Raw genomic sequence first — 25,492 nt, 5'->3', positions numbered from 1 at the left:
ACTCTGGCCACTCATCATCCTCGAAGAGATCCTCACAGGACTGGTAGCGGTCATCCTCTGGATCCGGGATCCGGATGACACCAACCGCCCAGGGTCCACGGAGTCCTTCCTGCAGGGAGAATTCAATGTACTCTCCTGGTTTCAAGTTGTGAAGCCGCTCCGGCAGATCAGGCCTGTTGACGGACCAGCGGGGAATGAAGACCTCCCGTCCAGTGTAGTCCTGGATGGCGAAGCCGGAGCTTGACCCAAGTGCCTTTCTTGGATCGGCCTGCCATGAACCGCTGGGCCTCCTTTTCCCGACGTGGCTGTTCTGAGACAGCGTCTCGAAGATGCCGGCGGAGGGCCTCACCTCGGCCCCGAGGCAACGGGGGTGTCGGTGCTGCAGGCTGTCTCTCCGGAGTAGGCTCTGGCCTTGCAGGTGGTGTGGAAGGTGCCGGAACTGGAACAGGAGCAGCCGCAGGATGGGCGCCCTTGATGGTGATACAGTCGTAGCAGGGACCAGACGGAGGCAATGTTCTGCATAAAAGTAACTTACAGTTCTTTATTCGAACCAACGGCAACAACAAGCCAAACGACTCTGTACAAAGGCAGTACTGGAATGATCTTGGAGAAGGAACCTTAGGAGTTGTGTCAGCAGCCTGGATGCAGGGGCAGGCTAGGATGTAGCTGTGTCCAATGCTGGAAGCTGCAGCTTGGTCCTGTTTATCCTGTGTCACTCTGTATGTAGTTGCTGAGGCCTAGGAGGCCTGTGTGCAGAGCATGTGATGCTTCTCTGTCAGAAGCTGGATCTTAAGAGCTGTCTGCTCTCATCTGACTCCTGGAACTTTCCTGATTAGGGGTTTTGTTACACCTCCTGGTCAGGTGGTGGTCCACTCTCCAGTCACACTCCAGTTAACATTGTCAGATATCAGAACATGTAATTGGATGATCACATTAAATACATTTTAACCCTTGCCTATCCAGGCAGTATCTACCGCTGCACAATTACCTCTATATGTACTGGATGGCCAAAGGGGCTTATTCGCAACTACTCCCCTGCCATGCGCATTGGCAGGGACGTTGCAGATGTCATTTCCAGGATCGCACCAGCATGTGGTCTTGTATGTGAGCCCACAGATGATTCTAAGCTCTCAGGGTTTTTAGAGCATGGTATAAATTAATTTCTATTTAGCACATTTAGGCTTTTCTGGGTCCCATCAGTCCAGGGAAGACACTTAGCCTGTGGCTTGGTATGCAGAGGGATGCAAAGCATTTTCTTTGCCATGTGTAAAGTCTGTCCTCTAGTGGATCATGAATGCAGGTAGTACAACATGTCTGAGATGAAAAATGTTCAGGCTGGGTTCACATCACGTTTTTTCGCCTGAAGTATGCTGAAATGTATATATTTAAAAATTGACGAAAAACGGATGCATTTTGTGTTATCCATCTATGTTTATCTGTCGCATACGTCACATCCATTTGCATCCATTTATACACTTTAACCTCTTCCCGCTCTGCGGCGCATATATCCACTGCAGATGATGATGCTCGGCTCTGGATCGGAACCAAACCGCCATCGGCCAACATGGGGTGCCTGCTTTAACATATAGCCAACACCCCAGTGTAACACACGCAGTCGGAGTGGGCAGAGGCTAACACTGTGCATAGGCGGACACTGCTAATACCCTGCAATACATTAGTATTGCTTAGTATTACCATGAACAAGCAATCAGATGACTGCTGGTTCATGTCCCATGGTGGAAAAAGTGAAAAATTTAAAAATGTTATTCAATAAAAAATGTAGAAATAAATCAATAAAAATGCTCATAAGCCCCATAACATATAAAGAGACATATAACCCAAACAAAGTCTAAATCATAACAAAAACCCCACATATATAGTATCACCGTGTCTGCAACAATCCGTAGAATCAAAGTAAATCATTATTGAACCTGCACGATGAATGCTGTTAAAATAAAAACTGTTAACCCCTTACCGACATGTGACGTAATAGTACGTCACATGTCGGGTCCCGGTACATGGAGAGGGCTTGCGGGCCGAGCCCTCTCCATAGCCGGTAAGTCTTTGCTGCATATTGCAGCAAAGGCTTACCGGTAACAGCCGCGATCGATGCCGGGTGTTTTACCGCTGATCGCCACCGGCAAAGGTGCCGGCAGCTTCAAAAAGACGGCGGGCGCGCATGCGCAGCCATCTTTCCGTGGATCGTCGCTCCCCGTGACGTCATCGGGGAGCGGCGATCCGTCGCCATGGTAACTTCGGGTCACACGAAGACCCGAAGCTACTTCGGGTTAACCCATTCATTACCATGTGTCAGCACATGGTAATGTATGAGTAGTAAAATCCCCATATACTGCCATACTGTAGTATGGCAGTATATGATAGGATCGATCAGACAACCTAGGGTTAAAGTACCCTAGGGAGTCTGAAAAATAGTAAAAATAAAAAAAAAGTTAAAATAAAAAAATTATAATAAAAAAACCTAAAAATTCAAATCACCCCCCTTTCCCTAGAATTGATATAAATATAAATAAACAGTAAAAATCATAAACACATTAGGTATTTCCGCGTCCGAAAATGCCCGATCTATCAAAATATGATAACGGTTTATCACTGCGTTTAACCCCGTAACTGAAAATCGCGCCCAAAGTCGAAAAAGGCACTTTTTTGCCATTTAAATTTTTTTTTTAAATTCTATAAAAAGTGATCAAAATGTCGTACAGTCCTGAAAATGATAACATTGTAAACGTCATCAAAATCCTCAAAAAAAACGACACCACCCACAGATCCATACACCAAAGTATGAAAAAGTTATTAGCCCCAGAAGATGGCAAAATTCCCCCAAAAAATTTGGTACAGGAGGTTTTAATTTTTTTAAATGTATGAAAACATTATAAAACCTATACAAATTTGGTATGCCCGTTGTGATGATGTGACCAGGGTGACCAGGGGGAGGGGAGGCCTGCTGGTAATTCACCACCATAAATTAACCTAATTGAGCCAGTTTGTTGACAAAACCAGCATGTGGCTGGGCTTCAAAGACCTATACAGACAAACCGACTGCAGGCCTCACCCCCCCTCGCCTCCCCAGTCGCAAACAAAGAGCCATTAAAACTTTCACATCACCAGGTTGTATAGAGACAGTTATGAAGTTATGGTCCGTCTCACCAGAACACCAAATACATTTTTGGATCAGTTATTCTCCATAAATCATAACAACCCATTGTTCATTGCTCTAGGATACTCAGATCCAGAGATATCAATATCTCTGGATAGGACCATAGCAAATGGGTCAGGTTTGGTATCAATGCGATCCTGGGATTCACCCGGATCCAATGATACCAGAACCATGACCCCAGGACCTTCCCATGGGGTAGCTGTGGCTTCTCCAGGGCTCTGGATGTAATATCAGGTAGGAGGGACCATTGACCCCCCTTAGGATGGGCAGAGGTGTGTCCACACCTGATATAATCGGGCGCCCTTGAAGGGGCCGGTGTCTTTGCCCTGGGGGAAACTAACATCAACTAAGCGCAGGGAGGATCTAAAAGTGTGGACTATCCATCCCCATTAGGCCACACACAAAGGTAACTAACTAACTAACCAAGCTGCTTAGACTTGTGGTGCTGCCCGTGTAATTTGTACTCTGTTTACTGTATATATCTATTGTGTGTACTGTATTGTCTAGTGTGCCCTTAAGGCAATTAAATATAAAATCTAATCTGTGTTGCTCTTTTATCTCGATCACGAATCTTACGTCCGGGTTTCTCGCTTATATACATGCTACCGGGTTGGTTCCTCACCCTATATAATCCCGTTACGGACCGGGCTTATATTAAAGGAGAACTGGTGGCAGCATAAGGCTGATAATATTCTGTCTCACTGCGGCTAGTGAGAGGGATCTTATAGCCATTCAGGGATTTGATTTAGGGTTGTGCCATATCCGGAAGTTGTGTGGACAACTTTAAATCACTTCCTGCGCCTCTCAGAGCCCGTGCGTTCTGGGAGTGTCTGTAAAAGGATAACTGAGTGACCTTACGTACCCTTCAGGGGTCCGGAACGTTGTGGTTTCCTTCACATTGGTGGCAGCGGTGGGATAATCGAGATAATAGTGTTTGATTGTGTAATCCATACTCTCAAATACTAAAGATTGCCAACAGCAGCGTTTGTGTTGGGATCTTAAGACCAATTCAGCACTAGACACAAGCAGAGTGCAATTACAGTAAGGTGTGAGGTACATCAAGTTGCAGTTCTTTGTTAGTTACCAACAGCTGTGATAATGGCCGGTAGGAACAAAGGCAGGAAGAATGCTGCCAGTGCTGTGGACATTACAGAGGACGATGCAGTACCGCAGTTGGACCAGGAGGAGGTGGGGGGCGCTATTGTTCAAGGCGAGGGGGAGCTCTGCCCAGACTCCCCAAGGAGCCAGTCGCCAGTGGTCAGTCCCACATTGGACCGCCCACCCACATGGTCTGATGGGCTCGGCGGCCATCTTGCAAGCTGCCTTGTCCAGTTTACAGGCGGGGAACCATGCTGCATACGAGACCCTCATGGCTGCTGCAGAGCGGCGAGAGCAAGTAGAGGCTACAGAGCGACGAGAGCGAGCACAAGCTGCAGAAAGGCAACGGGAGCGTGAACACCAGCTGCAGATGCTCCAGCTACAACAGTCTGCTCCTGCTAGTCCAGTGTTGCCAGAGAGCCATGTCCCAAAGCTGCGGACTGAGGACTTTCCCCTTTTGGATAAAGGTACTGACTTGGACACTTTTTTGCTGGCTTTTGAAAAAACTTGCCAACAGTACCATGTGCCTGTGGACCAATGGGTTCGGTACCTTACCCCTCGTCTCAGAGGGAAGGCCCTTGAGATATTTGGCTATTTGTCCAGTGAGACCACCCTGACCTATGATGATATCAAGCAGGCTCTGGTCCGTCAGTACAACCTGACCCCTGAGACTTACCGGAAGAAGCTCCGGAGTTTGCAGCGGGGGTCTGCTGACAGCTGGACTGATCACATGAGGGCTCTTCTCCGAGCAGTGGACCAGTGGACCTCAGGACTGGGACTTACCACCTTCCAGCAGCTGAAGCAGCTAATCGCCATCGAGCAGTTTTTGTGGAATTGCCCGGAGGAATTACAGCAGCACCTTCGTGACCGGAAACCCAAAGATGCTTTGGAAACAGCTGGCCTGGCAGATGAATACAGCAACAACCGGACGCTGGAGACCAGGAGACCTGCTGGCTGGAGAGGGGGTAAGACGAACACCATCCCTCTTACCCCTGCCCCTGCACCCAAGGGGGAACCTGCCCATGCTCCCCTCTTCACATCAGTGGGCGAAAACCATCTGTGTCATTTCTGCAGACAACCAGGACACTTCAAGGCCATGTGTCCACAGCGCCAGAGAGGCCCAGGACCGTCCCTGACACCATCTCCTGTTTTGTTTGTGGGTGGGGGTGGTGGGAGGTCCCCTGATAATTTGCAGCCCGTCACCATAGGCCAGGCTAGGGCCATGGGACTGAGAGACACTGGTGCTGGGTTGACCCTCGAACGGCCTGAACTGGTGTCACCACAGGATTTGATACCCGGGAAAACCCTCACTGTTTCCGGAATTGGAGGAACAGAACCGGCACTGCCCATCGCCAAGGTGTATTTGGACTGGGGTGCGGGGAGGGGCATGAGGGAGGTGGGCGTGTCACCTGACCTTCCTGTGAGTGTTCTGCTGGGAACAGACTTGGGCCGACTAGTGTCACAGTATGTGACCCCAGAATCATCAGGGACTGATCGCTCAGACAGCAATATGCAGCCGGCCGCTGTAACTGTTGAGATTGATTGTTATGACTCTGATGTTGATATTGTCAATGATAATACTGATGTGTGTGACCTACCTACTGCCAGGAATGTGGGGGTGGGTAGAGTCATGGGTCCCACTTTGCCCTTGGGGGAGGGGACCATCCAAGCAGAGGGTCAGGCTACTATGGGGAGTGGCCTGTCATTCTCTGGATACCTGTTGTCCTCTGACACTCCTAGAGTAGGGAGAGACAGGGGGCTAACAGCTGCGGGGGGAAAAGCTTGCAGGGGAGGACGGGAAAATACCGGGACTAGTGAAGTGCCCAGGTAAGGACTCTGTGCAGAGCTTATCCCCAACCGGACTGTCTCAGGACCGGGCCGGTCCGTCTGCCTTGGCGACTGGGTCAGAGGTGGAGAGGAAGTGGACACTACCTGCGGTCACAGCAACCATCGCTGCTGGGACATGCGGTTGTAGCGTTGTAGCCCCTCGGGGGCTCGCAGACTTCCTCCCTTCTGATCAAGTGGCTGCCAGGTCAGATGGAGGCCAGGAGACAGATCCGGGGGAACTGGCAGAAGACGTGGGGGTTTCTTCTACTCTCACCACGTCGAGTCAGTGGTCTCAGGAAGGAGGGCCTGTCAGCGAGGACGGGAAAGTGCCGGGAGAGGTAGGTATTCACGGCAAGGACTCGCTACATGGCCCATCCCCAACTGAACTGTCTCAGGACAGGGCCCACCTGTCTGCCCTGGCGACTGGGTCAGAGGCAGTGAGGAATCGGACGCTACCTGCGGTCACAGCGACCATCGCCGCTGGGCCGCGCAGCTGGAGCGTTGAAGCCCCTCGGGGGCTCGCCGACTTCCTCCCTTCTGATCAAGTGGCTGCCAGGTCAGATGGAGGCCAGGAGACAGATCCGGAGGAACTGGCAGAAGGCGTGGGGGTTTCTTCTACTCTCACCACGTCGAGTCAGTGGTCTCAGGAGGGAGGGCCTGTCAGCGAGGACGGGAAAGTGCCGGTAGAGGTAGGTATTCACGGCAAGGACTCGCTACATGGCCCATCCCCAACTGAACTGTCTCAGGACAGGGCCCACCTGTCTGCCCTGGCGACTGGGTCAGAGGCAGTGAGGAATCGGACGCTACCTGCGGTCACAGCGACCATCGCCGCTGGGCCGCGCAGCTGGAGCGTTGAAGCCCCTCGGGGGCTCGCCGACTTCCTCCCTTCTGATCAAGTGGCTGCCAGGTCAGATGGAGGCCAGGAGACAGATCCGGAGGAACTGGCAGAAGGCGTGGGGGTTTCTTCTACTCTCACCACGTCGAGTCAGTGGTCTCAGAGGGAGGGCCTGTCAGCGAGGACGGGAAAGTGCCGGTAGAGGTAGGTCTTCACGGCAAGGACTCGCTACATGGCCCATCCCCAACTGGAATGTCACAGCACCAGGTCAGTCTGTCTGCCTTGGAGACTGGGTTGGAAGCTGAGAGGAAGCAGACACTACCTGCGTTCACGGCGACCATCGCCGCGGTGACGTGCAGGCGTAGCTTCGAGGCCCTCTGGGGGTCCACTGCCTTCCTCCCTTCTGACCAATTGGCTGCCAAGTCAGACAGAGGCCAGGAGATCGATCCTGGGAAGCCAGCAGAAGATGGGGCAGTTGCACCACTTCTTGCCACGTCCAGCCAGGAGTTTCCGGCAGCGTTAGACGCTGACGCTTGCCTGAAAATTAAGGAGAAGCAGGTGGTAGAGTCTCCCTTGGACTCCGACCCCAAGCGGGCCTGGGACCAAGGGCGACTGTACCAGAGGACAATTCAGCAGGGTACACCAGAGGTATGGCCCAGTGACCCACATGCAATGGTACCCTGTCCAGTTTGGGCAGAGGAACCCATTGCGGATGTAGAGGCTTGCCAGCAGCTCCGGACGGACCAAAGGTCCCAGCTGTGGGCAACCGTTCACCCCTTCCGGGAGTTGCTCAGCAACCAACCTGGGAGGAACCCGTTGGCAGTCCATCACATGGACCCCGGGGACCAAACCCCATCCCAGTTTTCAGCATACCGGGTGCCTCCTGAGGTGCAACAGCGCCACAGCTGGGTATCTCTCAGGCTTAGAGAGGTAGTGAGTGGGCGCATGGGGAAACACAAAGGTATTACCCCTTAGCGCCCTCTATAGGAGGGAGGTGTGATGATGTGACCAGGGTGACCAGGGGGAGGGGAGGCCTGCTGGTAATTCACCACCATAAATTAACCTAATTGAGCCAGTTTGTTGACAAAACCAGCATGTGGCTGGGCTTCAAAGACCTATACAGACAAACCGACTGCAGGCCTCACCCCCCCTCGCCTCCCCAGTCGCAAACAAAGAGCCATTAAAACTTTCACATCACCAGGTTGTATAGAGACAGTTATGAAGTTATGGTCCGTCTCACCAGAACACCAAATACATTTTTGGATCAGTTATTCTCCATAAATCATAACAACCCATTGTTCATTGCTCTAGGATACTCAGATCCAGAGATATCAATATCTCTGGATAGGACCATAGCAAATGGGTCAGGTTTGGTATCAATGCGATCCTGGGATTCACCCGGATCCAATGATACCAGAACCATGACCCCAGGACCTTCCCATGGGGTAGCTGTGGCTTCTCCAGGGCTCTGGATGTAATATCAGGTAGGAGGGACCATTGACCCCCCTTAGGATGGGCAGAGGTGTGTCCACACCTGATATAATCGGGCGCCCTTGAAGGGGCCGGTGTCTTTGCCCTGGGGGAAACTAACATCAACTAAGCGCAGGGAGGATCTAAAAGTGCGGACTATCCATCCCCATTAGGCCACACACAAAGGTAACTAACTAACTAACCAAGCTGCTTAGACTTGTGGTGCTGCCCGTGTAATTTGTACTCTGTTTACTGTATATATCTATTGTGTGTACTGTATTGTCTAGTGTGCCCTTAAGGCAATTAAATATAAAATCTAATCTGTGTTGCTCTTTTATCTCGATCACGAATCTTACGTCCGGGTTTCTCGCTTATATACATGCTACCGGGTTGGTTCCTCACCCTATATAATCCCGTTACGGACCGGGCTTATATTAAAGGAGAACTGGTGGCAGCATAAGGCTGATAATATTCTGTCTCACTGCGGCTAGTGAGAGGGATCTTATAGCCATTCAGGGATTTGATTTAGGGTTGTGCCATATCCGGAAGTTGTGTGGACAACTTTAAATCACTTCCTGCGCCTCTCAGAGCCCGTGCGTTCTGGGAGTGTCTGTAAAAGGATAACTGAGTGACCTTACGTACCCTTCAGGGGTCCGGAACGTTGCGGTTTCCTTCACACCCGTAATCGTACCGACCCAAAGAATAAAGTAGACATGTCATTTGGGGTGCACAGTGAAATCCGTAAAATCCAAGCCCACAAGAATACGGCACAAATGCGTTTTTTTACCAATTTCACTGCATTTGGAATTTTTTTCCCGCTTCCCGGTACACAGCATGAAATATTAAATACCACCCTTTTGAAGTGTAATTTGTTACGCAGAAAATAAGCCATCACACAGCTTTGTACATGGAAAAATAAAAAAGTTACAGATTTTTGAATGTGGGGAGTGAAAAATGAAAACGCAAAATCGAAAAAGGGCCGCGGCGGGAAGGGGTTAAAAACCCACCGAAACTTATCCTTTTTACCCATTCAATCTTACAAAAAATGCAATAAAAAGTGATCAAAAAAACATATGTACTCCAGAATGATACGGTGCAAAGAACAACATGTCCCGCAAAAAAACAAGCCATCAACCAGCTCCGTAGCCAAAAAAGTAACAATGTTATGCCACTTGGAAGACGGCAATGCAAAAATGATATATTTTTCCCCACATTAGGGTTTTATTTGACAAATTTAGTAAAACGTAAGAAAATATATTCATGTATGGTATCCCCGTAATCGTATCGTCCCATAGAATAAAGATAACATGATTATTAGGCTAAAAGGCGAACACGAAAAAATAAAAATCCAGTACAGAATTAATGCTTTTCTACTCCTGCCCTCAAAAACCAGTTCCTAATTTTCAACAATAGGTGATACCAACCCCAAAATGGTAACAATGGAAAAAGCATCTCATCCTGCAAAAAAAAATGCCATCACATGGCCCCGATAACGAAAAAGCTAAAATTTTATAGTCTTCAAAAGGGGCCAATGAGGAACCTAAAATCCTGTCAGCTGCAGGGCGCTTATTCCCTTCTGCGCCTCGCTGTGCGCCACTCTGTACTTGGTTATGTTGGGTTTTCTCTTTTTATCTTTTGGAAATGTGTAAATTTTAGGGCTAAATGAACGTATAACCGACACAATTTGACCATTCTAAATTTCACCTCCATTTTGATTCAATTACTATGAAGATCTTGAGGGGTTAACATTCTTCCTAAAAGCTGTTTCAGATAGTTTGAGGGGTGCAGATTTGAAAATGGGTTGGTTATATAGGGGTTTTGATGTTAAAAGTTAAAATTTCATTCAAAACGGTATTTATCCCCAAAATGGTCAATTCTGAAAATACGGAAAATCGATATTCGATTTGTAAGTCGCGTGACATAGAAAAAAAATTATTCAGACATTTCAAAAATTATGAAAATGTAAAGTAGACATATGGAAAATTTAGCAATTTATTTAGGTGGTAAATCTATCTGCCTGAAAACGTGGTGATTTTGAGTATCAAAAATGGCAAATTTTTCAAAAAATTCACCCTTTTTTCTTTTTTTTGTAAATAAACACAAAACTTATCATCCAACATTTACCAATAAAATGAAACACAACATGTGGGGAAAAAAACATTCTCAGAATCACTTTGATAAGTAACAGTGTTCAAAAGTTATAACCATATAAAGCGACACAAGTCAGAATCCAAAAAATGGGACTGAGCCTTAAGCTACAAAATGGCTGCGTCCTTAAGGGGTTAAAAACATATATGTTTTTTTTTTACTTCCACTTCCTGCACCTTCTGAAGACCACAGGCTGTAATGGCAACTTATTATCACTCTCTGATGATATCACATGCCGCCAGTGGCTTTGCCAATGGCATGTAATGGTTAACACACAGCACCGATCGTGGGTGTTTGCTGCATTATGCAGCAAACAACAAGTGTGTATGAAGAGGGCTCAGCTTGTGAGCCCACTTCATACAGCTGCTGCCGCACCAGGACGTTGGGGAACTTCATGGTGCGCCATGGGGTTAAAGTACATCTACCATTAGAATCACTGATGGTAGATGCTTAGTACTCACATCTGAGTCCTGTGGTGCTGTGCAAGAGTGCGGCCTCAGCAGATTTTGGGGCGTGGTTAGGGTGTGGCTACAGGAGGAAATTGCTGCGGCCTTGTACCACTTTCTCATCTGGAAAAGTTGGGAGGTTTGTATAAATATACTAAAGGCAGTCCAGGGGTCCCTAATATTAGGGAGCCCCAGCATGCCTATGATGTCGAAAGCACCCCATCGATACTGCGGGGTGTTGATGGCTGGCAGAGGGAAGTCACCCTCTCTGCACTATCTTGTGTGACAGCAATATCTAAGGTGTTAAACAACAAGCATCTAAGCTTTATAGATCCTAGGTGTTCCTAGTGCCAGGGCTGGGCAATGATGAAGTAGGCTAGTGTTGGCAGTGCAACATCTCCATGCCTTGGGGTAGCTGGATCCCTAGGTACCTAAGTGGCTGATTGAGCACCGCCCAGTGCTTGGTACCAGGGAATAGAGGCCTCATCCACAGTGTTGAGGATATCACACTGGTCTTGGATGCCATCTTACATACTGTCAGACATTTTAAAGACTCAGTATTCATTTTACATGACTTTGTGTAGTGAAAACGAAAGTTTGGGTGGGGTTCATCCCTAAGCAAAGCACATAAAGTCTTAGTGCTCGCTAGCACCACCTAGGGGAAGGTATCCAGGTGAACACCTGGGCATTTTGTTTATATGAAGACAGCCAATGGTTCTACATTCCTTTGTGTGTTTACATCCAATAGTGTTGCATTTCCAGGGTCAAACCACCCAAAAGTATTGCCCGCTTGTGTACTTGCAGGCCCTTGCAGAGTGTTTTATGACTTTCCATATAAGAGTTTCAGTGCCAAAAGAATAAAGCAGTCTTGAGCTAATCTTCAGACAGGACAGTGTGTCTTTCCTGTGTTACTCCATTCCAAAGCTGGAATACAAAGACTCATATCATTTGAAAGTCACCTTTAGAATGAGGAGGGGAGTTTGAGCCCCAGATAAAATTCTCTGAGAATTGGCGTCCCTTGGGTGGCCATACTATTATGGACATCTGACCATCTAGGTGACCTCCGCAAGAGTCCAGGCGGACAGTGACCAGAACTGACAATGAGCGTTTGGGGTAAGTCTATTTTATTGTCTACCTTGACTGTTACTTCTGTTTCACTGGCTGAAAAGATTGGGTAAGATCATCTCTTTGTGTGACATTATGTACTTTGTCTTTAAATGTCCATATATAACAGTATGGTCATTATAATTGTGGCAAAGAATCACTTGTAAGGTGACTGACAGTGACCATATATGTTGTAGAAAAAGGTCTGCAGTGTCCTCTTGTGGATTGTTGATGTAGTTCAGTTAGTTTGTGATGGTGTTGAGATTTTTGTTCATATAAGCGCTGATAGAATCTGGAAGTTTGCAGAGACAAACTCTGGCCAAGTTTACATATTTTTCCTTCGGGATTGGATCGGCCCCTTGATGCGGTAAGGGACAGTAGAGACTCAGGGACACTGATGGAGATTTTACAGTTCAGAGTTAACTCCTGTGTGAAGGTCTCTAATTTGTACTTACTGATAGGAAGCGGGGTAGTCTGGAGCTGTATTTACGGAGCCCTCGAATAAAAACAGGTATTCCACAGATCACAAAATGGGTATTGATCAAAGTAAGATAGATGGACACTGCAGACCTGAAAAGGCAACTGACATAGTGTTACAAAGGAAAGGAAAGTGGATGGGGTTGATTACTGGAGACTTAGACCAGTGACTACGGACGGACCAGGACAGAGTGACAGGAATCCTAGAGAGTGCCCATTAAAGAAAGAGATGGGCAATAAGGGACATTTCAAAGTTTTTGATGTGGAAAGAACCTGAAGGAAAAGAAAAAAAAAATTAATAAAGATGGAGTCATCTGGAATGCAGACCAGCACTCTCTTAGACTCCACCCCCGTGTCTGGTGGTTAGAGAAGATGACACGCCCTACCATCCTTGAGTGGCGGCCATCTTAAGACAGTTATATTACCTTCAAGTCCCTGAAAGTTAATTGCCTATGACTCTACTCTGTTGGCAGCCATAAAGGCAGGTTGAGGATAATAGTTTAGCAGATGAGCACCCTTGAAGGGCCTGGACAGATGTCTGAGATAAATGCCGGCTGAGATGATTTCATCTTATTTCAGTTCTCTGTTCGATTATTCTAGGATGTGTGACACTGTTTGTTTGGGTATGGTCTAGTTAAAACTTATTCCTAATCCTGACAATTGCAAAAAAAATTACTATTAAAAAGTGTTGCAATGTTTTTAGGACCTGCTTTCTTGAGTTTGTAAAGTTAACGTTGGTCAGACCATGGGGCAGACAGGCATCTGCGCAGCTTGGATTGGAATTCTGTGTCTGTGTTATGAACAGAACAGACAGCGACTTTCAAGAGTAGATAACACAGAATTTCTCCATATTGAGACGTTGGAGTCTGGCCAGAATTTTATAGAAAGCACAGAACACTGAGCTCGAGATGGTTAAGAGAGTTCTGTGTGTCACGGGAACTAGGTACAGCTTTAGGACACATGGGGGATGACTTGTCAGTGTAGTGTACATCTGTTTTGAAACGAGTTGTTACCAAAGGTGTTTGCAGACTAGAGACATCTCTGCCAGACTTGTGACAGAAAGCCAGGAAGAACAGAGACTAGTTTCACAGACCACGCCAAAGTGAGACTGAGAGAAAGTTGCGGTCCACTGACAGCCCGACCCAAGTGGGCGTTACGGGGAGGAGACATTATTAAAGTAACTGGCCACATTCTAATAGGGGTGGTGGACGTCAGCACGCACAATAACTGATGTGAGACTCCTCCCCTGCTAGCCTGATGATGATTTTAACCCATTCTCAGTCAAGGAAAAGACCCGGAAAGAACAGCCGGATACATGTAGGATGGTCTAAGACCTTCAAGCTGCCAATGAGTGTACTGAAGCCCAGTGGTCACTAGCCCAAACTGGCAGCAGTCCCAGAGAGTGACATATTATTCACTGTTATTGATTTGGCAAATGTTTTCCTCGCTGTGCCCCTACATGAAGATTGCCAGTACCTGTTCAGTATTCCAGTATACCTCATGCAGATTCCCACAAGGGGGGTAAAACTCCCACAGCCAGTACTCCATACTACACGGCCCTATAGGGAGTAGACTGTCAGACAGCTCCTTACTGGATGTTCTCCAGAGACAAACTCTAGTGCTGCCAGGAGAAGGTGGTCTTCCTAGGCCACTGCTTCCCAGGCACAGGCCGACAGAGGAAAGAAAGCTGGCAGTCCAGAATGTGCCCCTGCCCTGAGGTCCTAAGCCTCTACACATGTTTCTAGGACTGACCAGCTCCTGCAGGCCTAGGATAAGGTCTGCTGCCCCCAGCCTGATGTTGCCCTTTTCTGACTGAATTGCCTCTTCCCCATTTGCCCTTAGTCAGGAGGCAATTGATGCATTCCAAAGCCTTAAGCTGGCAAATCCTGTCTGCTTCGGCCTTAGGCACATCCCACTGAACCAGAACTTTTATTTTATTTTGCAGCGAGTATCTAGTGATGTGATTTGAGTATGCAGACCTGTAACCCCTGAGTGACTGGCCTCCAGGGGATCTGGTGAAGAGTTAACAAGTCCAGCAGGTAAGGGCTTAGCCTACCTGTGGGTACCTGGAGCTTGAGGAGGTCGCTCAGGATGGAGTTACAGGCCAACAAGACTCAAAAGGGGGGAATTGATAAGGAGATCGCCCTTCCCATGGGCGCTGGTCACCTCCGGGTTTCCTATATAACCCGGCGGCTCCATTCACTCTCGGCTGGATCTTCAAGTCTTCCCACTGAAATAAAAGCCTCCTGTGTGTATCCTAAGGTCCCGTTCCTGTGTGTTTCCCGAGGTTCCGCTTCCTGTGCGTTTCCAGACGCCTCCGTGGTCTGTGTCCGGTGGTCCGCATCCTGTGGTCCGTGTCCAGTGGTCCGTATCCTGTGGTCCGTGTCCGGTGTTCCGTATCCTGTGGTCCGTGTTCTGTGGTCCACATCCTGTGGTCCATGTCCAGTGGTCCGTGTCCTGTGGTTCATATCCTTTGGTCCGTGTCCGGTGGTCTGCATCCTGTGCTCCGTGTCCTGTGGCCCATATCCTGTGGACCGTGTCCGGTGGTCCATATCCTGTGCTCAGTATCCTGTGGTCCATTCCCGTACAACTGTACTCCTGCTGTGCCGTCCAGAGTTCCAGCCAAGTGGTGACCTCCTGCCTTCCTGTGCTTCTGCTGTGCCTTCCAAGCTTCCAGACCAGCGGTGTCTTCACTCTGTACCAGTATTACCAGTGCTCCTTTGCGTTCCTGCTGTCATCTAAAGCTGTGACTGTTTCCTGCATCTGTTGCCTTGGCCGCCACCGCGGGTCTCATACCAACCCCCGCGGTGGTCCAGAGGGTCCACAGACGCTTCCCAAAGAGACTCTCAGATGGTTCACCCCTCACCAACCATGACAGTAGTGACATTATTCTGATTAATTTATGGGAACAATTGACTATGAGATATCTGCGAACTCTACACATGCCCATCTATAACATTTAGGTAAATATTTTCGGTTTGGAGCACATTTTCTGCCATCAAGGTAAAATTTTATGCATTTTTTATATAATGTTACAGTTTGATCCAAAATTGCATGAAGGCGCCTATGTTTACAAACTCTTTAATGCAATTTTGAAAATGGGGCAAGTGTCTATCTATCTCCTATCTATTATATGTCCATCTATCAATCTTCTATCTCTCTTCCACTGTATCTATCTCTCATATCTATCTTTTATCATCTATGTACTGTATTTATAATCTACTTTATACTTCTACTACTGTGTGTAACTACAAAGGGTTATTCTTGTGCAGGGCTAAAGGAGCCTCTTACTGACTGTGACTGTTCATAAAATAGTTTTATTTTGGGGTCCCACTTTTAATGTTGCCAAGGGCCGCACTTTGCCCTGGACTTAGGGCTTTGTATAAGATTACAATACATAAATTACATATACAGGCAGTCCCCTACTTAAGAACACTCGACTTACATACAACCCCTAGTTACAAACGGACCTTTGGATATTGGTAATTTATTGTCCTTTAGTCCTAGGCTACAATAAACAGCTATAACAGTTATCACAGGTGTCTGTAATTGAGCTTTAGTGTTAATCCTGGTTCTAATGACAACCCAACATTTTTAAAATCCAATTGTCACAGAGACCAAAAAAGTTCTGGCTGGGATTACAATTATAAAATATACAGTTCCGACTTACATACAAATTCAATTTAAGAACAAACCTACAGACCCTATCTTGTATGTAACCCGGGGACTGCCTGTACATGTTTATTACTATACTACACAACATTCCAAGTGACAATGTGTCACTACATTTACTTACCCGTTCCATCGCGATCCCCGAGGTGCGTTGTCCAACGAGGATTCGGAGTTGCTGCGATTCACTATGATTGTGCGCCCGATATCCTGATATTTTGAATGTGAAATCCCACACGTTGTCCGAATCCATCGGATAGTCCGTTGGCCCACCCCCCGATTTCTGTCGCATGAAAGTCGGTGCGTTTGCGCCAAAATCCAATTGTTTGCACCACAATCTGCTTTTAAATGCAGCGTAAAACAGTAAACGTCGGAATATCCAACGTTTGTGCAGTCCGCGGACCCTTAGTAATTGAGCCCCATTGTATTTTATTTTATTTTTCCTAATACATATGAGTATTTACTTTCACTAAGGCCTTATGCACATGACTGTATGCATCTTTCAGTCCTGTTTTTGGCGCCGTCTTTCACCATGTGCCTTCCGTATATAAACCATATGCCGCTGTAAGCAAGCCGTATTCCCAAGAAAAAAACAGAGGCCTCCTGAGCAACCCACCAAAATATCCTGGCCACAGGCAGTAGACAACACCATATGTGGCCATTTTTTTGTGCTTCCATAGACTTCTATGGAGAGACTGTGTCGCAAAATGTCAAAAAATATGACAAATACTACGTTTTGCGTTGCTGCCTCACGGCCTAGATAGCAATATCACCTATTAAAATCAATGGGGCCTTGTCTAAGGTGCAAAAAATACATTGCAGTTGCCGTTGCTTCTAATAAACGGCAATGTATATGAGCCTTTGGCATCACATCACTGCCCTCATCTACTCTGATAGGCCTGTAGTAAGGAGAGGTCATACATCTTATATCACTACAACATCTGATGTATACATACGCTGTGCAGTACAACTCCTTTATACAATGTATGGGGCTTATTGTGAGATCAAAATAGGATTGAATCAAGATATAGATCCCTTTAATCACACTGCAATGTCTTTAATTATAAAATGGCTTCATCCAGTCACTTGACTTCTTGTTATTATGGAACAACATGGCGGCTGGAGAGCTAAAGCTGTGACATCACAATGCGGAACCTGATGACATCACATATGAGAAGCCAGGGTGAGGAGTTGTGACATCACAATGGCGGAACCTGATGACATAATCGATGACATCACAATGCCCATAGGGTATAAATACAGGTGCGTGGCTCAGGGTCTCAGAACTCACATTCAGGAGGTGAGAGGTGACATATGTGAGAGCGCATCATGCCGAAAGCAAAGACGAAGACAAAGCACTTGGAGAGAAAAGGAGGAGAGGAGAAAGTCATACACATGGAAGAACCCCAGGAAAAGGCGGGAAAACCTAAGAAAACCCGATCACAACGATTCTTAGTGAGCCTTCAGAAAGCCTGGGAAAGACTGATCTTATGTGGGGGAAGGAGAAAGAAATCCAAAAAGAAGGAGACTCCTTCCAGTGATGCCACAGGATCCGGCAGCATCGTTCTGGAGGACCAGAAAGGTAGGATATTATACACCATTATATACCCACACAACAGCCTTGCATCCCTTCCCCTACTTGGTTAAACTTGATGGACACATGTATTTTTTCGTATAAACTATGTAACTATGTAACATCCATCTCATTAGCCATATCAACCAATCACAGTTCAGCTTAAATTCATTAAGAAGTAAATTTAAATCAACAAACTTATCTGTATTTCAATGGGAACTTTGGGTCAGCTTTTGGCTAATGAGATGGTCAATGTCCAGTTCCATATTTGTCACCTCTAGCCGTAACAAGTGATGTAAGTGTGTATCAGTAAGTCTAGATCTGCTTCGAGATTTCAGATGTTTCATTCTGGAAAAAGTCTGATCACAGACATAAGGGCTGCCAAAGATGGTTGCCATTTTGAGTGCACGGTTCCTGAGATTAGGAAATGTCTCAGAGGGGAGAGATGCATAGAAATTAGGCAAGTTACTTGACTTCAATGTATTAGATAAGACAGTTATCCATTAGATAGATTACTGAGGGGGCCCTATCTAATGGATTACTAAGGGGGCCCTATAAGATAAGGCAACTCCTCTTCAGTATTCCTTTAGATAGGGTCCCTTCAGTAAGCTATTTCATAAGATAGCCCCCCCCCCACAGTAAGCCATTAGAAAGGACTCCCCCCCACTCCCTTAGTTTATGGACCCCTGCTAAAGACAATGGAGGGGAAACTTACTAGGTAAAAGGCAACAAAATCCTAGGTATCCTATGTATGAGGACTGTATAGTTTAACTCCTCCAGAATTTAACTCCTCATTTGCTGGATCCAACTGTTGCAGAATGAGGACTGTATATACCTAGAACCACAGAAGGTTCACAAAATTCAAATATATACAGTCTAATTATACAAGAGATTTATAATCTGGCCAATCTGACACATGTTACGACCCATTATAGAGTTCACCCGCTTTTTTGTCACATTTAAAGCAGCTATAAAGACATTTCCCAATAACTGTACTGTCCCTGTGATGTGTAATATTATGTAATGTTATATGAATTATATACAAGTAATAAGAAAACATGTTAAGATTTAATAATCATAAATTACACTTCTATTTCTTTATAGTCCATGCAACTTCTGATCGAAAGAAGAAACTTGAATCTAGAGAAGATCAGAGCCTGAATATACCTGGCCAGGTGATGGACGAGCTGACCCCCAGCATGGATGTGGTCCAGCAGAATCTCCAAGACTACCAGGAGATCCCGGCCAAGGTCCACAGCCAGGAGGATGTATATGCCCTGTACTGTAGGGAGCAGGAGGTGGAGGAACCTTCTAGTGATGTCCCTGGTCCTAGTAACACCGGACTGGAGGAAAGGAAAACACCTGACAAGAAGGAACCTTCTATCAGCTATGAAGAACAGCAAATCCTCCTGCCCTACCAACAGGATCAAGTACAGATCCTAAGCCAGAACTATGGCAGACAAGAGGCAGGGAGACCTTCCAGAGATGTCCCTGCACCCAATAGCATCAGCCTGGAGGATGACAAAGGTAGGAAATGATGGAGACAACTATAAATATCTAATTTTATCACAAATAGCTTGGAAAACTTATCGACTCGAGCATAAGCCTAGGGAAATGCTTTGGTTAGAGCCTTCCCCAGTAATGTAATGCTCAGAAGCTTACCCCAGTAATGTAATGCTCAGCAGCCTCCCCCAGTAATGTAATGCTCAGCAGCCTCCCCCAGTAATGTAATGCTCAGCAGCCTCCCCCAGTAATGTAATGCGCAGCAGCCTCCCCCAGTAATGTAATGCTCAGCAGCCTCCCACAGTAATGTAATGCTCAGCAGCCTCCCCCAGTAATATAATGCCCAGCAGCCTCCTCCAGTAATGTAATGCTCAGCAGCCTCCCCCAGTAATGTAATGCTCAGCAGCCTCCCCCAGTAATGTAATGCTCAGCAGCCTCCCCGGGTAGAGTAATGCTCAGCAGCCTCCCCCAGTAATATAATGCCCAGCCGCCTCCCCCAGTAATGTAATGCTCAGCAGCCTCCCACAGTAATGTAATGCCCAGCAGCCTCCCTGGCTAATGAAATGCCCAGCAGCCTCCCACAGTAATGTAAAACCCAGCCCCTCATTGTATAAAAAAAATAAACATACATACTCACCTTCCAATGTGCTGCGCGGATCTTCTTTCTTCTATTCTTCACAGATAACAGAACGGGCAGAGAAACATCCATGCGCTTTGCCTGCTGATGCACACTATGACGCGGCGGTGTCACAACTGCTGATATCATAGCGTGCACCAGCGGGCAGAGCACATGGACACATCTCTGCCCATTCTGTAGCCTGTGAAGAAGAGAAGGAAGAAGAGCCGCAAGGAGCATCGAAAGGTGAGTATGTATGTTAATTTTTTAATATATTCTTGTATAAGTCAAGTTGGGGTTTTTCAGAACATTTTTTATGCTGAAAAACTCGGCTTATACACAAGTACTTTAAGTACATAGAATGGGGGGTCCGTTTTTATAGAGGCCATAGCCTCAACCTGAGCTAAAAGCACCAAACAGTATTTCATGTCTTCTGCTCATATAATTTATCAAAATAGCATCTATAATGATAATTACTAAGGAATAAGAGGGTTTTTAAAATAAATAGACTGAAAGTGTAATATAACAAAACATATACAATATCCACTTCTTATCCATAAATTCAGCACTGAAGTATTTGGTCACATCAGGTGATATCATATAATTGCTTTATGTTGGGATAATAACAACATTAAAATCTTTTTTTTTCTTTAACAGTCAATGAGAAATGTAACAGGAAGGAAACACCTATTTGCTTTCCATTAGATAGGGCCCCCTCAGTAAGCTTTTTGATAAGGCTACCCTACCCCCCCCCCCCACACACACACAGTAAGCCATTAGAAAAAGCTTCTTTTTTCATCCCCCCCCCCTATAGTTTAGGGACCCCTGCTTAAGACAATGGAGGGGAATCTTACTAGGTAAAAGGCAACAGAATCCTAAGGAAATCTGATCCACAACTAGTCTTGCAATTCCTGAACAATACTGTCATTGTTATATATATATGAGGACTTTATATACCTAGAAGCACAGAAGGTCCACAAAATTCCAATATACTGTCGAATTATATAAGAGATTTATAATCTGGCCAATCTGACACATGTTACGACCCATTATAGAGTTCACCCGCTTTTTTTGTCACATTCAAAGCAGGTATGAAGAAATTTCCCAATAACTGAACTGTCCCTGTGATGTGTAATATTATGCAATGTTATATGAATTATATACAAGTATTAAAAAAACATATTATTAATCCATAATAATAAATTACACTTCTATTTCTTTATAGTCCATGCAACTTCTGACCGAAAGAAGAAACCTGAAGCTAGAGAATATCAGAGCCTGAATATACCTGGCCAGGTGATGGACGAGCTGACCCCCAGCATGGATGTGGTCCAGCACAATCTCCAAGACTACCAGGAGATCCAGGCCCAAGTCCACAGCCAGAAGGGTGTACATGCCCTGTACTGTAGGGAGCAGGAGGTGGAAGAACCTTCCAGAGACGTCCCTGCACCCAATAGCATCAGCCTGGAGGATGACAAAGGTAGGAAATGATGGAGAGAACTATAAATACCATATATATTTGAGTATAATCTGAGGTCCCTAATTTTATCACCTTATCGACTCGAGTATAAGCTTAGACAAGTGCATTGGTCACAGCCTCCCTGGGTAATGTAATGCCAAGCAGCCTACCCCAGCAATATAATGCTCAGCAGCCTCCCCCAGCAATATAATGCCTAGCAGCACCCCCAGAAATATAATGCCCAGCAGCACCCCCAGAAATATAATGCCCAGCAGCACCCCCGGCTAATGAAATGCCCAGCCTCCATGCACTTTGCCCGCTGATGCACACTATGACGTGGCGGTGTCACCACAGCTAATATCATAGCATGCACCAGCGGGCAGAGCACATGGACGCATCTCTGTCCGTTCTGTAGCCTGTGAAGAAGAGAAGGAAGAAGAGCCGGGAGGAGCATCGGAAGGTGAGTATATATGTTTATTTTTTTTATATACTCATGTATAAGCCAAGTTGGGGTTTTTCAGAACATTTTTTGTGCTGAAAAACATGGCTTATACACAAGTACTTTAAGTACATAGAATGAGGGGGGGGGTGCGTTGTTATAGAGGCCATAGTCTCAACCTGAGCTTAAAGCACCAAACAGTATTTCATGTCTTCTGCTCATATAATTTATCAAAATAGCATCTATAATGATAATTACTAAGGACTAAGAGGGTTTTTAAAATAAATAGACTGAAAGTCTTATATCACAAAACATATACAATTTCCACTTCTTATCCATAAATTCAGCACTGAAGTATTTGGTCACATTAGGTGATATCATATAATTGTTTTATGTTGGGATAATAACAACATTAAAATCTTTTTTTTTCTTAAACAGTCAGTGAGAAATCTGACAGGAAGGAAACACCTATCTGCTGCGCTGAAGAACAGATCCGTCCGCACTACCAAGAGGAACGAGATCAACACTTGAGCTATCAGGACGGGTGCATACAGCATATGGAGCAGGGCAGCGAGAAGCATGGAGCAGAGGACTGGGAAGACGTGACACCAAAACCGTCACAAAGTCCCAGCAGTTGCCATGAAGCGAGAGGTGACTATGTCTGTCTGGAAGAGGCGCCGGCCACATCTTCTCAGAAGGAGACTGTCCTGGTACCACTTGATCTGAAATGCTTCACCCTCCACAAACTACTTGGAGAAGGAGCATTTGGAAAAGTTCTGTTGGCAACAGATCACATCAGGAAAGAACATGTTGCCATCAAAGTGGTCAATAAGTTCTTGTACACCAAGCGTAAGTACAGCATGGCAGAGCGCGACATCCTGCGCCTATCCCATGAGAACCCTTTTCTGATCCATGGCCTGGCTGCCTTCCAGACTGACAACCAAGTCTACTATGTGATGGAACTGGCCACCAAGGGAAGCCTTGAAGATATCCTCTTCAAGAAAACTCTCCTGGATATTTCCACATCCAGATTCATCACAGCAGAAGTCATCTGCGGTCTACAGTTTCTCCATAGAAAAGCCATAATTCACAGAGACCTGAAGGCTCCAAACATTCTGGTGACCACAGAGGGCCACATCAAAATCACCGACTTTGGCCTGGCATTGACTAATGTGCATGACAAAACCTCACAACAATGCAAGGGCACACCAGGGTTTGCTGCCCCGGAAATGGTCAATTGCATGGACTATGGACCAGAGGTGGACTTCTTTGCTCTGGGAGTTACTTTATACCACATGACAACTGGAATATACCCATTTAGTGGGACATCAAGGGCAGAAATTAAGCTTGCAGTCATCAACAAGAATCCTTACTACCCAAGGATCCTCAACGATGAGACTGTAAAGTTTATCAAAGGACTTCTGTGTAAAGATCCACAAAATCGGCTTGGAGTTAAAGAAAACATCAGGAATCATCCATTCTTCTCTAGAATAAATTGGATTGATGTGGAGAACAGGACGGCAGTTCCCCCACGTATACTGCTGGCAGCTCCTGAGGACCTAAACCTGCCAGAAGGCCGCTGCCTGGATTACAAGATGAGCATCGAGGCTGAACAGCTAATTGACTTCAGCTTTGTATGTCCTGCATGGTCTGACACCTATTATCCCAACGACATGGTACAGACCACAGACTGAGTGGCCAATCTATTATCATAATGGCCATGTAGAAAGTAACAGCAAGACAATACTGCTGGATGAGATGCTCACCTCTAGAAGAACATCAGCACCAAAGGCCAAGGAAAGTCCTCACATCAACCAGAATATAGAAGACATTTGACCTCTCTGTGGCCATCCTGTCCTTACTGTGAAATTAAAAAACACCTGCGCTCCCCTCCATAACCTCAGCAGATCCATGTAATCTGTAGGCTCATCACATGGAGAACCCAGCACAACATGTGAGTAGGAGATGTAGATGCAGTATGCAAATACTGCTCGTCAGGGTTACATGTCTAGGGAGATGCCCACAAAGTTAGTGAATACTATAAATATCAGGGGGTATAAATCACTTGTTATTCAGGATAGTGATATAATATAATGATGATTATTTCTCTTTTGTGTTATTAGGGAATTCTGATGCATCCACCTTCTCCATGCCAGACTGTGATCTCCTGTGTGACTTCATCTCCTTCTACTAAAGCCATGTCCCCACAATCACCAGAGGACGGGCAGCTATCTCCAAGGACTTGGATATGACAAACCCACCGGATTTTCCAGCAGAAGACGTATTCACTCTTGAAGTGTATTTCCTTCTGCACCCACCGGACTTGACTGCAGTAAGACGTATTCACTCTTGAAGTGGATTTCCTTCTGCACCCACCGGACTTGACTGCAGTAAGACGTATTCACTCTTGAAGTGGATTTCCTTCTGCACCCACCGGATTCGACTCAACCACTGGATTTTCCGCAGTAAGATGTATTCACTTAACAAGTGGATTTCCTTCTGCACCCACTGGACTTGACACATTAACTGGACTTTTCGCAGCAAGATGATCTGCTGCCACCATCATGGGCAACACGGAGGCTCAGTGACTAGCACTGTTGTCTTGCAGAGTCCAAATATTACCAAGGGCATCAACTGCATGGAGTTTGTATGTTCTCCCCGTGTTCGCGTGGGTTTTCCCCGGGTACTCCGGTTTCCTCCCACATTAAAAAGACATATTGATAGGCTCATCATTAAAAAAATCTCTACATTTGTCTAATATTACATCACATGGTGCTGTTTTCATTTAATATCATTAATATAAAGAAACTGTTTGTCATTTTGGTGGGATTCAAATGTCGGTAGGTTTTATTAATTCTTGCTCTTGCTTTGATGCTTGAGAGGTTCAAATGGCCTTTAACCACACAAAAAGGCCCCAGTTTCCTAAATGGCACGTAGCAGTTTTTGGACCCAGTCACAGAATATTTCTGCTGGGATATGTATCACTTCTTGATGTGCAACATCCCCCACCTGGGCCTAGCCTTTTCTTGGGGCCTGGAGGTAGCCGGGGCACAGAATAACGGAGTGGCTGGTGCTTGCAGACTAGGCGCGCTAGTGTCACGGTGCTTGGTATGGGGTCCGGAGGGCTGTCCCACAGCCTGGCAGGTCTCCAGCGGGTGGTGTGTGCAAGAAATTAGATGAGGGAGAGGCTGTGGTACTGGTTCTCCCTGGGGCAGCCCTTGATGGTGATACAGTTGTAGCAGGGACCAGACGGAGGCAATTTTGTGCATAAAAGTAACTTACAGTTCTTTATTCGAACCAACGGCAACAACAAGCCAAACAACTCTGTACAAAGGCAGTATTGGAGTGATCTTGGAGAAGGAACCTCAGGAGTTCTGTCACCAGCCTGGATGCAGGGGCAGGCTGGGATGTAACTGTGTCCAATGCTGGAAGCTGCAGCTTGGTCCTGTGTCCTGTGTCACTCTAGTTGCTGAGGCCTAGGAGGACTGTGTGCAGAGCGTGTGATGCTTCTCTTTCAGAAGCTGGACATTAAGAGCTGTCTGCTCTCATCTGACTTCTGGAACTTTCCAGGGGGCACGGCTTCCTCCAGCTCCAACTCTTCCGGGGCTGGGTCATCACCCCACTGGTAGGTGGCGGATTGAGTTGATGCTCTC

The 25,492-nt window shown here is 46.4% G+C and overlaps 2 protein-coding genes across 2 annotated transcripts; both read left to right on the top strand.

Moving 5' to 3' along the window:
• The first annotated feature begins 17,548 nt into the window (after positions 1-17,548).
• On the top strand, positions 17,549-21,663 carry LOC140128894 (uncharacterized). Its single transcript, XM_072150593.1, has 3 exons — positions 17,549-17,831; positions 18,927-19,349; positions 21,167-21,663. The coding sequence occupies exons 1-3, from the start codon at positions 17,579-17,581 to the stop codon at positions 21,430-21,432; spliced, it is 942 nt and encodes a 313-aa protein (XP_072006694.1). The 5' UTR covers positions 17,549-17,578; the 3' UTR covers positions 21,433-21,663.
• Positions 21,664-22,281: 618 nt separating this feature from the next.
• Positions 22,282-24,588, top strand: LOC140128893 (protein kinase C theta type-like). The gene is made up of 2 exons (XM_072150592.1): positions 22,282-23,793; positions 23,963-24,588. Exon 1 carries the CDS (start codon positions 22,397-22,399, stop codon positions 23,531-23,533), a length of 1,137 nt encoding a protein of 378 aa, XP_072006693.1. The 5' UTR covers positions 22,282-22,396; the 3' UTR covers positions 23,534-23,793; positions 23,963-24,588.
• The last annotated feature ends 904 nt before the right edge of the window (positions 24,589-25,492 follow it).

The sequence above is a fragment of the Engystomops pustulosus genome, chromosome 4 (genome assembly GCF_040894005.1).
Source record: "Engystomops pustulosus chromosome 4, aEngPut4.maternal, whole genome shotgun sequence".
NCBI lineage: Eukaryota > Metazoa > Chordata > Amphibia > Anura > Leptodactylidae > Engystomops > Engystomops pustulosus.
The sequence above is the reverse complement of the archived record's forward strand: the minus strand, read 5'-3'. Positions and strand labels throughout refer to the sequence as shown.